Source organism: Molothrus aeneus, chromosome 2 (assembly GCF_037042795.1).
Source record: "Molothrus aeneus isolate 106 chromosome 2, BPBGC_Maene_1.0, whole genome shotgun sequence".
In the NCBI taxonomy this organism is placed as follows: domain Eukaryota; kingdom Metazoa; phylum Chordata; class Aves; order Passeriformes; family Icteridae; genus Molothrus; species Molothrus aeneus.
This window is the reverse complement of record NC_089647.1, coordinates 46,881,372-46,895,921: the sequence shown is the minus strand read 5'-3', so window position 1 is coordinate 46,895,921 and position 14,550 is coordinate 46,881,372. Positions and strand designations below refer to the sequence as shown.

At 40.3% G+C, this 14,550-nt stretch overlaps 1 protein-coding gene across 1 annotated transcript in view; it reads left to right on the top strand.

The window, feature by feature from the left end:
- FLT3 (fms related receptor tyrosine kinase 3) overlaps positions 1-14,550 on the top strand; it is a 28,938-nt gene that overhangs the window by 6,641 nt on the left and 7,747 nt on the right. The window contains exons 6-15 of the mRNA XM_066571770.1: positions 212-348; positions 945-1,084; positions 1,168-1,321; positions 4,746-4,911; positions 8,878-8,984; positions 10,226-10,337; positions 11,894-12,072; positions 13,326-13,438; positions 13,538-13,670; positions 13,760-13,864. Coding sequence (XP_066427867.1) covers positions 212-348; positions 945-1,084; positions 1,168-1,321; positions 4,746-4,911; positions 8,878-8,984; positions 10,226-10,337; positions 11,894-12,072; positions 13,326-13,438; positions 13,538-13,670; positions 13,760-13,864 — 1,346 coding nt within the window. The remainder of the gene's footprint in view (positions 1-211; positions 349-944; positions 1,085-1,167; positions 1,322-4,745; positions 4,912-8,877; positions 8,985-10,225; positions 10,338-11,893; positions 12,073-13,325; positions 13,439-13,537; positions 13,671-13,759; positions 13,865-14,550) is intronic.

Sequence of the window (14,550 nt, the reverse complement as noted above, 5' to 3'; positions counted from 1 at the left end):
AGCATATTCAGGTCATTTCAGCTCACATTTCTGCCCAGACTGTGACATTTTTACTTTCTTATCTTCACCTTTGCTAGTTCCTTTTTATTCAACATGTGAAATCCAGTTTTCCCACTATTGTTTGCATATTCTCATGGCTTAGAGATTTATCAGATTTATTTGCTTGCAGTTAACCAAATGAGTCAATGAATAATTATGCTTGTAATTGCAGTTGCCCTTATAAAAGGCATGAAGAAACTGAAGAAATAGATGGCATCCAGATGGTGCAACATGAATTATTTCAAACTTACATATGGTGCTGTGCAGTCAATGTCCTGGGCAGAGAATGCACCAGCCTCTTTACAATAGGTAACTTCCCTCTAAGGTTTACTTGCATGTGAGCTCAATCCTGCTGCTGAAGTTAGTTGTGCTACCCATCTGAGTATGATTTCTGGTCTAAGCTATTTGTTTGTAATCACTGGAATAAAGCTAACAGTGAATATCATTGCTCTGTCACAGGTTTAAAACCTAATTTCAATAGCTCTTTGTGGTCTCTGTAAAAAGCCTCTTGCCTTTCTATATTTGCTATACTTGTATTGACTTTTTGTTCAGGCTTTTAGGACTGTGTGTATGGAAAAGCTCACCAAAGTGTTCTCAAACATATATATTTATATATAATTATTAATTAATATATGCACTCAGATTTGCTTGCCTGTTTTTTAAATAAACCCAACCCGAGCTAAGGTCTATGCTGCATTGTGCCCTAGAGGTGTCTTGTGAATCATGACAAAATTTGTTTTGAGACATCTAAATCCATGAAGGTTACTAATTTCATGATTATGGTAATTATCATTACTATGTAAAAATTAATATCTATACAGCATTAGCAGAAAAAATGTTGATCTAACTGAGCATTTTCCAGGCAAAATGATTGTTGTTTCACTGTCTATGTTTTGGTTTTGTAGATTTAAATGAAAGACAGGCAGCACCTTTACCTGAACTACTTCTTAAGGTTGGAGAGCCATTGCTGATCAGATGCAGAGCTGTTCACCATAATTATAAATTCAGAATACAGCTATCTTTTGAAAACAGAGAAGTTGAGCAGGTAAAAAGACAGGGCATACCTATTAACATAGGTTGTATTGGGCACTATCAACTGATTAAATGTGAATCTCTGTTGAAAACTAGGGTTGCTGCTTTGGAGGATTAGAATATCAAGCAAACTTGTCAGCAATTCGGGTCCAGCATGTGTTTATTTCAGCAGCAGAAAGAAATGACAGTGGACATTACACCTGCTCTTCTACTGCTCATCCAAATCAAACTGCTTTGATCACAGTTCTAGGTAATTCCAATCCCTGGTGTTAACTTTGTCTCTCAGCTGTTTTGCTTTGTTTTCCATGTGTGTTCTTTACTTGCAGATATGCACTGTATGTTTGTAGCTCCCTTGCTAAGGAAAAAGTCTGTTTGCACTTCCAAGCAATCCAGGAGAGCCAAGAGATTAATCTGAACTGAGTCATTCTGGTACCTGAATACAATTAACCTTTTCTTTATATTGCTTTTCAAATAATTCCCTTTAAAAGAGAGTGCTTTTAGAGGTGAAATGAAATGGCACTGTTTAGACATGCAGTCTGTATGACTGTTTCAATGGGATCTTCTGGAATCACAGGCTGGGATTCATCTCACATGTTGGTGACTCTCAGCCAGTGTGCCACAGAGCCATAAATTTAAAAACCAAATCTCATTCTACTTAAGCAACATGCTGATTTAAAAATCAGCGGTGTTGAATTTAGCTGAGAGCAGCCTCAACTGCAAACTTTGTTTCTCAGGTGGAAAAAATATACAAACAGACCTAGGTCTGGAAACAAGGCATGAAAAGGAAAGCTGTAGGTAGGACCTCGCTGCTGGATAGGCACAGGGTGTAATTCAATGACTGGTGTGCCTGGAGCTGGAGCCTCTAGCCCAAAAACAAGGCTCTCTGAAGCAGTCACCATATGTTTGACCTTAGATGTAGCTGTTCTCAGGGTTTATGATACCTAGGCTAGGTATAGTAGGAAGTGAGAATACTTACCCCAGTCTCTTCAGAAGTTACTTTCCCAGTGTGATATCCTCTTTTCAGCTTCTGCCTACGACTGAGCAGGAAGTTCTCTCGTCATTTACAATAACTGACTACAATACCTGTGCATTTTTTCTACACACATCTCCTTGGTAAACAGGAACATAGGGGTGAGGGTGTACTGTAGAGGTAGGGCAAGATCCTCTTTTTCATCAGTGGCTGTGCATAGGTCAGAAAGAGTGGCTTCTGGGATCTGTGAACTATCAGGTGTGAGCATGGGTGACAGTCAGAGGTAATGTTTGAGTTGCTGTCCCTGGAAGGCTGTATTTCGGAGCAGGGTATTTTTTTCACTACAATGCACCAACATACATTGATTGTCTGTGCCCTCCTTAATACCCCTTTATCCCATCAAAACTTCTGAGGGTTCATTGTCTTTGCTGGTGAAAAAATCTATTTGTTTACTTACATGGTGGATTAAAGTGGGTGATGTTGTCATACCAAGCTAACAGCTGTGCTTCTCTCCAAGGTTTTACAGGAATATCCTGTGCTTCTGACCCATCCCAGCATTTAGCCTAATGTGTTAATGACAATCACTGTGGGTGTGAATTTATGCTAACAATGCAGATTCCATTCCAGCAGAGATTTCACTCAGTTGCCCATGTCTTAGGGTAGCAGTTTCTGAAACAATCAGCATCCCACCTTTAAACCATCTCTGTGCATGATTCAACACCTGTAGCTTCACTGGGAATCATCATAGTATAACTTATCCAAGAGAAAACTGATTTGGTTGGCACACACTCCGTTGCCTGGGGAGCCTGGCTATCATAGCTGTATGGATGGGGGCTCTTCGAATCTCTACTAATGCCTTGCAGCCAGACTGCTTTCATTTGTTCTTTGGTAATTGATACCTCACCAGTTTATCCCATTTTTGTGACCATCAGGTCAGGCAGGGTGGTTAGGCCACTCAAAGCACAGCAGAGATCATGCCAACAACTGCAACTGCAAGGCTCTTTGTTACTGCAGGTCTTATGTTCAGTTTCCACCACTGTTAAACAAAGAATTTTTAGCACTACACAATATCACTTAAGGAATATGTAAGTTATTTTGCAGCATATTATATTAAAAGCAGAAATATGAGGAACACAGAGACTTGTTCAGCCTCGAGAGTTTCATCTCACCTCTTTGTCATTGCTAAGTGTAAATAGTCAAAAATACACTTAAGCCTGCCAAAAATAATAAACCAAGCAATAATGTGCCATTTTCTTTCTCCTCCAATAAAGAAACTACTTTTTTTTTTTCCAGTTGTTTTCCAGAGAAATGGCATACACTGCTCCAAGGTCCTTTATGCTCTCTGGAGAAAGTCTTTACTCTTGGCTGGTTGTGTTGTTAACAGTACACTCAGAGATAATATTCTGCCTGGAAGGGATGAAGACCAAAAGATGAAGGCTCCATGTATAAAATCAATAAGCTTTTAATATCAAAAAATAGGAGAGTACTCATGAAAGCAATAGTTTCTTGTTTTGAAATACTGAAATGTTTGTGGTAGGCTAAGGCAGATAAAACATCAAGCAGAATATAGGGTTGCAATCAGACGAAAACACTCAAAAGGGAAAAACAGGTCCAGCAATATTTTTATAGTGTAGTTTTTCACCATGTAGCTGATTAAACACCACTCCAAATTTTCCAGAGGTTGTACAGTCCTTGGAGATACCCAAACCAAGCAGGACATGGCTCTGAGCAACCCCATCTAGCTGGATCTGCTCTGGGCAGGAGTCTGACTACATATCTCTTCCAATGTTTATGGTTCTGTGATCTTTACAGAGCTGATCCTAGCACCACTGGTGTCTTTAGGACAGCCTCCCCCCACATGTCTGCTGTTCAGTCTCTTTGGGCAGGATTCATTCCATGCCATGAGACATCTAGCCTCGGCTATGACTTTGGTTCCTTCTTCAGTCAGTGCCAAGAAACAGTATTTCCAGAAGTGGTTCAGTACATCTTTGTCATCTTCTGCTTTAGGATGGGATTCATACAAATATGCCTTTTTCATTCCACTGAGTTTATCAGATGACCAAACAAGTAGCTTAGGGGGATCACAGAGCTTTTGACACCTCCACTAGGTGAAACAAATCCCACCTTAGCAGAGCAAATACCAGCAGCACATGGTTCATGGACCTCTTCAAAACATTTTTCCACGTTGATGTCATCTTGCATTAAGTATAGTTCATTTAAATGAAGAAATTAAGGAACAGCTACAGGACTCATTTGCAAAATCTTCAGCTTATTTCAGGGAAGGAGAAAGAACTACTGATTATGATGGTGGTGTGACCTGGTTTTGTTCCTGTAGAAAGAAAGCCAGGAATTGGAGCTCTTTACACCTGGAATACACACCCAAACCTAGCTAAATAATTACATTATTGGACATGTGACTTTGTAGGTTAGACTGAAGAGAAATGTCAGACTATTTTGGAATTGCTATAGTCTGACCAAATATGCAACTTCATCAGGCTCAACTCATTTGTCTGCAGCTGAACACAGTGACAATATTCCAGTACTATTTTGAAGCATTATCTTATTTTGATTAACAGGATACCTTTTGTGATGTAACATGGTTTTTGCTTGTGATAACCAAAATGAAAAACATACAGATGTTAAAATGTCTTAATTAAAGTCCAACCTTTCTAATACAATTTTTCTTTCATTTTTTTTTCTCCAGAAAAGGGATTTATAAATATAACTGACTCTAAAGAAGATTTTGAAATTGGTGAGGAAGAGTTTTGCTTTGAAGTTAACTTTACAGCATATCCTCCAGTTAGATGCATGTGGCTGTATTCCAATAAAACATTTCCATGTATACAAACTTACAGTGTGGATGGACACAGGTATTTGAATATTTTGTAATAATTTAATATAATAATGTTTCTTCTTTACATCTCATTTGGACCATTTACTGCTGATGTTTTTTACTCTGTGTTTTTAAGATATGAATGGCCCACATGGTGAGACTGTTAACAAAAGGCACTCAAACACAATTTTGGCTTTGAACAGCAGTTCACACAGATAACTTGTAGACTCACTTTATTCTCTGTTTATAATAAACCCTTTGCTAAGTTATGCATCCAGCAACCCTTAAGTTATATGCATTTTGCCATTCCCCTTCTCTCTAACATAAATTCTGAATTACAGATCCGTTGCAGTTTTCATTCTGGATCACAAGTTCTGCATGTTCCCATTTTCTCATCCTGTTGTTGATGATGTTCCCAGTGTCTTTCAAGCAGCTCAGACCAAGTGCAGGGTGCTGCAGTTCCCAGGGCTCTGCTGGCCCGTGCCTGTGTCACAGAAACATGCCGTTCTGCTCGTTAGCCAGGTCATGGATTCTTCCACTGCTGCAGCAAAACATGTTTTGAATAAACCTGTTAGTTATCTACCTTTTCTGTTATTTCCTACAATGGACTTCTGGCAGGAATCCTGTTTAAAGCTAATGTTTTCTCCATTCCCTAGGCTCTCTAATTTCTTGATAACATTATCTAATTTCCTTCAGGGTTTCTTTCAGAGTAGTCCCATGGCTTTGCAGGTAACAGCTTTTACTCACCTCAATGAAAGTAAAGCCAAGCTGCTCTTTTCAAGTTTTTACATTAAAAGTGAGCACGCTAAAGGCAGGAGCTAATGCAGCTGCTCTGATTCCTTCTCATTTTCTTAAAATCTCTGTCATTATCTGCATAAAGCAGATTACACTTGATTACACTTTCTTATGATTTCTTTCCATAGCATTTTGGTACCTTTGATTTTATCCACTAGCTTGTCAAGTTATCTTTGCAACAGACTGGCCTTTTCATCTGCATCAGATTGTGTATTGGAGTCAGACCTCAGTGAAGTTCAGAGACAGCTCAGTTCAGGTTAGCAAATTGTCATCTCCTGGCAATGGCCACAGGAACTCTGTCCCTGCTGATAAAGTGAGGGCTGTCAGCAAACTTTGATAGCACTGGGTGGGTGTTGGTGACTAATCTGCAATGTCTGACGTGGGCTTGGCAGAACTGTGCCTTGTGACAAGACTGATTTTGGAAATGAGGTCTCAGGGGACAGCCAGGAGCATTTGCTCATCCTTGTCCAATAGGTACCTCCCTCCAGCTGATAACACGGGGTTGATTTGCTTTGCAGCTGATACACACCCCTCCTCACTGCTTGTACCAGCAGGACTCAGTTTTGCTTGGATGATTGACAGTGGGTGTAAATTCAATCCAGATAAGAATTAGGTGCTACAGACTGTGCCAACAGTAATTACACTGAGAACTTTTGAAATGGTTTAGGCAGCTGTCATCAGTCAGTAAGGTGCAACTGCTGGCCTGGGATTTATGAGTCACTTCAGAGCCATCGCAGCAAAGAGCAGCAGTTGCTGAGTGCTGATCACCACCTGCTGGAGGGGGAAAGGCCAGCTCGTGTCCCTGGAGCCGTGTGTCCAGGCTGGCTCAGCCACAGGCACAAGCCACAGCTGCCAAGCATTGCTGGGGCGTGGCCTGGTGGTTTCTTCAAGCAGATAACTCGGCCATTTGTCTGACAGTGCTGCTGGACAAACAGGACTTTTTATGTTTATTTTGGGTAGTTATTCTTAGCATTTATTTGCATCCTCTTTATGTTATGAAAATATAAAATAGAGGGGAAACCACTTGAATTTGCTGATTGTCTCATCTGACAAGTACATCCTTTTGTGCAGACATCCCTCACAACAATCCAATTTTGGCTGAATACAAGCATTGGATAGACATGTCTCTGTCCTGAGGACAAAGAGTAGGGGTATATATTTCATTCAGTTTGAAGCACGCAGAAGCAGCAAGGGGTAGGGAAGTCAGGAGATTCTGCCTGCAAGTCAGGAGATTCTGCCTGCAAGTTGTAGTCTTCCATATTTTAATGTGATTTTAAAGCAGAAGGTTTCTCAAAGCAACACAAAAAAAGTCGTCACATATCTAAACACATTGTGAGTCTCACTTTGCATGTTCTGGTTGATTTCTGTGTAATCCTGTCTCCCAGTACTTCTACTTTGTTCCTTTCGTATCCTTTTTCATTTCCTGTTTTTATCCTTTTAATTTCTGCCAGTCTCTTGTAAAATAATTCCTTCAAATAAAAGATCATATTAAATTTTAATAATTAACTCTGTATTTTTCTTCAGCTTTTCATTTCAAAACCCAGTGATCCATCTCTCCTGTCACTATGCTTACAGTATCTTTTTAGACATTTCTTCAGAATTTCCATTTTTTATTTACTTTTGTGGGCTCTCCGTTCCAGCACACTACAGATTTTCACTTCCCCCTTAAGAGCTAATGACTCTTCATACACACAATGTTCTCTGTTAAATTTATAGTACTTAGCTCTCATCCCCTTATATTTTCAGGTATTGAAGATACTGTGTTAATATTTTTTTCTGATTATTTCATTAAGATATAATCCTTCCAACCTGAAATTTCAAAAGCAACTAATTATTTTTGGATTGGTTCTTTTTTTTTCCTTGTCTTCAGTTTCTTTTTTGAGGCAGCTTAAAAGGGTTCTGACTTTAAAAAATCCATGAGTTCGGAGACATCGTTAAGGCCATTTCGGATCAAGACATTCGAAAGTCAATAACTATATGAAAGTGTGGCCTTAGTCAAAAGACAAAATTGCCAGTGGCTTCAAGAGGAGTTTTCCTGGTTTAGAATTTCAAGGCGATTCTTGGTGCCTTTGTATGTATCTTGCTTAAGGAGAAATATCCCGATTTCAGTTCTCTAGAGTGATCTCATTACTGCTTTCTCCTGCTTTGCATATTGCTGATATGGGCTATCTGTTTGGTTTTTTTTTTCTTCTCTCTTCAAACTCTCTGATGTTCCTGCTTGCCTTTATCACTAAAACAGAGTTGGGAACCTACAACATGGTTACCATTGTGTTGTCAGCAAAAATATCTAATCCCAAATTGTCAACAACTACACGTGAGATTTTCTTAGGTTGCTCTTCTAATGCTGATGAACTGCATTATCTGCTATTCAAAGCTGACAATTGTCCTACAGCAATAACCTAGCTGGAAACACAGAAATAGGATACCATCACTGTACAATGGCATATTCCCTTCTCCCTGCCTCATCCCATGTCCCATACATCAGTGACAGAACAGGACAGCCAGGCATGAATCTTTAATTCTCTGCAGCTCTTTGCTGTTAGTTTCTGCCCAGAGACTTGTTAGAGCCCCTCCTGGCCATCTCCATTGTCACAAGCTGTCTCTGGCATGGTTTGGGTCGTGGTTTTCTGCCATCCACTGGCTCAAAGGCCATAGGGATTAGTAAAAGGCTGGCTTTTTCCTGCAGAATGACCTTGAGAGTTGGTGTTTCAGCTCATTGACAATGAACTTATGATGATGATCGCTTTCCTGAGCCTATGTGAGATCTTTCTCTTTGGAAATGCTTGTCTCTTATGTTCCTCCCTGTCATTGCTGTTTCCTAACACAATCTATCACATCAGCTAGAAACTCCCATCAAAGTTCCTTGGAGAGAAGAAAGTTTGATCCTTTGCTGGTCTTAGCAGATGTGCCTGGGTGTGTCTAGTCATCCAATGAATTAGTAACAAAATCACAGCTTGACAGCCTGTGTGCACTCCAGGAAGAGTGAGAGAAAAAATGCAGAATTAAATCAGTACTGCAGGGAAAAAATATCTTCTCACCAGCACAGTTAGATTCTGGGATTTATATTCTCTAAGCAAAAATAATTTCCTTTGTATTCTTCATGAAAAGACGCAGAATTGTTTCAAACATGTATGTGCGTTTTAACTGCATTGAAAAATTTTTCAAGTCAATATTTTGTCCTTTTCCCTTTTTTGACTTTGTTCCACAGCATTTCATCGAAGTTCTGCAACCATCAGCACCAGTCTGGGATATATGTATTTTATGCTGAGAATGGTGATACAGTTGTAACAAAAAAATTCACTCTGTATGTGAGAAGTAAGTAACAAAACTATTGCTGAAGATTTGGCAAAGTCTGGGATTTTGTCACTGGTATAAATTGAGCTATTATAGGGTGGGTTTTTTTGGCATTATTATTTTGGCATTATCCCTATTATTCCCTATTTCATTTACAAAGATTTATTGCTTAAAATGGAGGATCAAAAGGCAAAACCATGATTTTCTTCACACTGCATCACACTGCTGAAATCCAGGCACTGGGTCAGAGAAAGACATTGGATGCTTGTGGGTTGTATTTCTTGTGTCAGTTAGGGATGAGGAACAAACAAAGGAGGAGAAAGTTGGTTTGGTTTTTTTTTTTGTTCTTTTTAGTCTACCATAAACAGAATATGAGGAATCGGTTACATATTGAGAAAAATTAATGCTTCTTAAGAAAATTACAAGCCTAGGAACTTGGTAAAATACAGTAACTCTATCTCTAGAAAGCTGGAACTTATGTGGCTGCTGCAGAAACCACATGAGATACACAGCTGGGAGGAAACCCTTATCCCCATTAGGAATTAGATTTCTATGCCATTTTTTCTCTAATGGCATTTATGAGTTAATGTAGTTAGTGTGGAGATCCTCTGGTGTACAAATTGTATGTTTGGGCTGCAGTGCCTCATACACCCCTGCCCACAATTCACACACATGCACAATCCTGACCAATGGTCTCAGTCATCTCAGTTGTGCCACATGACTGCAGCATCTCTCCCTTGCTCCAGGTCTGGGGGCTTTATTTGTGATATATAATTTATACAAGGGTCTTCTGTGCACACTTTGTATAAGCTGGACACCCAGAACCTCAGTGCCAGGGCAGTCCTAGGGCCAGCTGCTTAGACTGAGTGAGAAAAGCAGAAGTCGAAACTTCTAATTTTGGCTCTGCCATTGTTTTGGTCTGGCTGTGCCTATACAGAGAAGTGGCTGCTCCCCTTGCCTTGCCACACTGCCATCCACAAAACCAAGGAAGGAGGAGGACTGTGAGTTACACCCAGCTCTCACTGTGACATGCAGTTTTTATTTTGGAAACAGAAGCAGACCTTGGTCTCAGCAGATATGACATTGCCACACAAGTGTACAGGGTTTTGTCGCTTGAAGTGCTGACAGGAATTGTCTTACAGAATCATGGAATTGTTTAGGTTGAAAAAGATCTTTTGAGAACATAGATTCCAACCATTAACCCAGCACTCCCAAGTATACCACTGAGCCATGTCCTTAAGCCTTGTGTTGTCTTATCGCAGGAAAGCCTGAAATAAGGATGCAGCTGTTGTTCAAGATGATCTCCTGTGTTGCTGAAGGTTACCCTGCCTCATCCTGGGTTTGGAGGAACTGTCTTGAACTCAACTCATCCAAGTAAACAGCTTTCTTTGTTTTTATTTGTTGCAAAGACTATCTGAGCTATTCTTGATTAAATGAAGACCAGCCTGTAACAAACTAAATGTCAAATGCACACTTCACTGTGTGCATTTAACTGGTTCCCCTACTCCAGGGGAACCAAATCACCAAAATCAGGAGAGGTTTTCCCTTTTTTTATTGCCATCAAATGAAGTCTATAAAGATGTGTGTCTTGGGTTCTTTGCACCAAAATAGATCCCACTGGGTTTATATCAACAGTTAAGGAGTAACAAAGTCCAATCTAAGTTTTTCTCTTAGCCTATCAAAGTTATAGGGATTCAGGGAATGCATTGGTTAATACAGGCTTGATTAATTGGTTAAGCTTTGGTTAAAAGACCTGCTATGGTGACCTGTTACCAAAGCCACTAAAGTCAGTGAGAGTGTTTCCAGTTAAGTTAGTGAGAGTATTTACAGTAAAGTTAGTAAGAGTGTCTCCATTTCCTCTATTTATTTAGGGGAACGAGTCAGACTCTAAAATTTAAAAAAATGCTGAAACAGCTTTGACCTGATTTGTGAACTCTGCAATTTTTATCTTAGATATGCCAAGAAACTAATAATCCCATGGTGCAGAAGAATACTAAATCAAATTTTCCTTTGTAAGATTGTGGATAAACTCTAAAGTATTTGTTTTAGCTAGACATAAAAAAATACATAGACAATTTTCTTATCCATATCTCTTAAAAGTCTTCCTTATATCAATCTGTGCAGAAATGCAAGAGGAAAAAAAAACATGCAGAGAGTGGGTTTTAAATACTCCTTAAATCATCTTTCTGTGGAGAAAGTGCTGTGACATATCTTTTCTGAGGAACTTCCAAATGTAGAAGCTAGTGCTATGAGTAGAGCTGAATAAATTTATTCCTTATCTCCTAATTTATTTATGTGGAGAGTAAATTAGACAGTAAGTTGATGAATGATAGAAAAGCTAGAAGACAAAATTATCTATGTGGACCACCTTTCCCTTGAGTGTCAAGCTCCTTAATAAGTCATTAATGCTGTCCATCTGGGTGGATGGAGGCTCTCCATCATGAGTGAGAGAAACTTCATGGGTGAAGTGACTTGCCCTCAGGGAAAGGAGGTAGAACTTCTACTCTGGGTTCATACTGCATTTATAGTATTATCATGGCTCTTTTGCAGCTGCTTAGTGGTTTAAATGTTTTGAGGCAAATATGAAACCAGTGGGAATAGATGAGGTGTGGGGGGTGGTGTCAGTTGCGAAATTGATGGAGGTTCCAGAGTTCAGGGAGTGCAAGTACCCCGCCAAGGCAGTGGTGGAGAGTGGCAGTGAGCCCAGTGTAGGAGGTAGCTCAGCCCCTGCTAACCCTGCCATGTCCATCACCAAAAATGAGACTGGTCAGTGACCAGAGGTCTCACTCTGTCGCTGACAAAACACAAACCCCTTCCCTTCTTCACTTCCAACACACACATAAGACATGTTTTGGAACTTCCCATCTTCTCCCCCGGCAAATGTCACTAAAAAAAGCTAAAAATCTAAACTGGTCTGCTTCCTTTTTCAGCTGCACAGAGGAAATCACAGAGGGGATTCAGAACTTCTTGCCAGAGAGGAGATCCCTGGGGTCATGGATTTCAAGCAGTACTTTATATGTACAGGACACAGCAACAACCTTCTCAGTGGAGTGCTGTGCAAACAATTCAGCTGGCTCAGCCTGTGAAAAGGGTTTCATTAACCTGTCAGGTACCATAAGCCAGTGTTTTAGCACGGGTTTTCTCAACTATAGCTGGCATGGTAGAACATACAATACTTTTTATTTGGCTAAATGGCTGACTGTGCAATGGCATTGCAGGTAAAACACAAGCTCTGTATGTACACAGCATCAGAAATGGTGGGTGAATGGGAGACACAATTCTCTTTTCTCTAGGCCCAAAGCAGAGGCCTCCCTCATTAAAACAAACAGAAAAAAATAGGAAGTGCAGGAGCCAGGGCAATGTTTGAGGCTGATTTCTTATTTTACTTTAGTGATCCCTACATGGAATCCGGATGAATCATCTTTGGCAAGAGTTAAAGGCTCTTTGGTAGCTGGTGGCATGTGCTATCCCTTGCTGCTTTTCTGTAGGTCCCTGTGGTGCTGCCAGAAATGCCCATGGGAGCTCTCCTCACCCCATGGAGGTCACTGCACACCCAAGCAAGATCATGGCTGAGCCAACAGACCCACTGAGGGGTCAATCCCTGTCTGGAAAGCAGGAATTCTGGGACAGAGACCTTCTTAAACTGCTGTAGGCGGGTGACAGAAGGTTAAGTCCTGGTTAGGTAGTCTCTCTTCTTGTCAAGGGAATCACAGCTTATTTCCTCATTGAACCAGAAAGTCAGTATGATTATTTGCACTTTGTACTTGCAACACTATATCTATTCCATGGAGAAAAATATTTCAGTAAGAGGGAGCATGCTGTTGCAGTAGGAATTGTTTTGAAAACCCAGGTATTTGCAGTACAGGGATTTCCTTTGTCACGATGAACAAGCAGTTTGGTGCTTTTGACTACAGTGGACAGAAGTTGTGACCACTGTCAGAGTTTGAGCATTCATGCTGGAATTAGAATAGAAAGTAATCATAATACTTATGGTTAAGAAACAAGCAAAATATGAGGGTAAGTCTCATGTTTGCATGCTCATCTACCAATCAACACCTTATTCCTGTTTTTGCTCACTAAGTTCAATCCAAGAATCACAGCAACACCTCCATGCATTCCAGTATATTAATGGATTTAGCTTTTTTTTTCCTTTTTTTTTAAATGAAAATAGATGTCAGAATTACCTAGAACTTAATGCCCACTGCCCATCTTGCTTTGCATATGGCTGCATCTCAATCCCCATGCAGAGGAGGCTCAGGTGTGAGAGGGCTGCAGACTGCCAGAACTGACCATGGGTTCTCCTTTCATTTTCAGCTGTACACACACTCTGTTTCAGTGGGTAGTAACATGTGTCTTGTAAAGTTTCAGGAGCTGTTTCTTCACCCCTGGACAATGCTGCATCCTATGCCTCCATTGGATTTCTTCTTCTCTTGATTGCTTTTTTGTTTATATTCATTTTTCTTAAATACAAAAAGGTAAAAGCAAACATAAATACCTGAAAATCCTTCTTTTGCTCCTACCAGACTGTTTTTTCTCTAAGACTTATTTCATTGTGTGTTTTTTTTCTTCCAAAGCAATTCAAATATGAAAGCCAGTGGCAAATGATACAGATGATAGGGCCATCAGATAATGAATACATCTACATCGACTTCAGAGAATTTGAATATGATATAAAATGGGAATTTCCCAGGGAAAATCTGGAATTTGGTGAGCAATCCATAAGGTAAATCTCAATACTGGAGCAATAGTCTGTGCTGTACCAGCAGCAAATAATACTGGCATTTTGTGTCTTGTAGGACAGGTCCTTGGTTCTGGGGCCTTTGGGAAAGTAGTGACTGCAACAGCTTATGGAATTAACAATGCAGGAGATTCAGTCCAGGTCGCAGTCAAAATGCTAAAAGGTATGGTCAACCCTGGTGCCTTCCACAAGCAGTGATGTGTTCTAGTATCTCCAAAGTAGAAGAGGCATTAGAAATCCCCCTTATAGAGAAAACTTTCAGCAGTTACACCTCACGAATGCTTATCTTCAAAATCCTTTCAAAGTGCTTTCAAAACCTTGTTTCAGTTTGGAAAGGTAATGCTGAAGTGTCTTCATCCCACAGCACATTGCATTTTGCCCTACACACTACAGAAGGTCTGTGTTGTGTGGGGAAGTATGGAGCCTCTAAAGAGGAGAAATGCAAATTCCCAGTGCAGATTAGCCTGCTGGTTATATTGGTGACTATGACCCTTGGTGTAAGGCCCCTTTTTCTTGCAGTGCTGCCTAGCTGTGCCAAACCCTTTGCCTGCTGTGTCTGAGCTAGCTTGTTTCCAAAACTTCCAGCACAATTTCCTGCAGCCTTTTTTTCTTCATGATGACATAAACCAGTTTCTTTCCATCCCTCCTTATGAATAAGGATACTAAACCTCAAATACTCCTTTCTGCTATGGTCTGGACTCCTCACAAAAGCAGTGTCCAGGAGCAAGTCTCCCTGGAAGAAAGCAGAGGAGGGCTGCCTCACTGTGTCCCTTCTAATCACAGCCCCGTTCACAGAATGTTGGAGTACTTTACACTGGAAAAGATCTCTAGGATCACTGAGCCCATCTG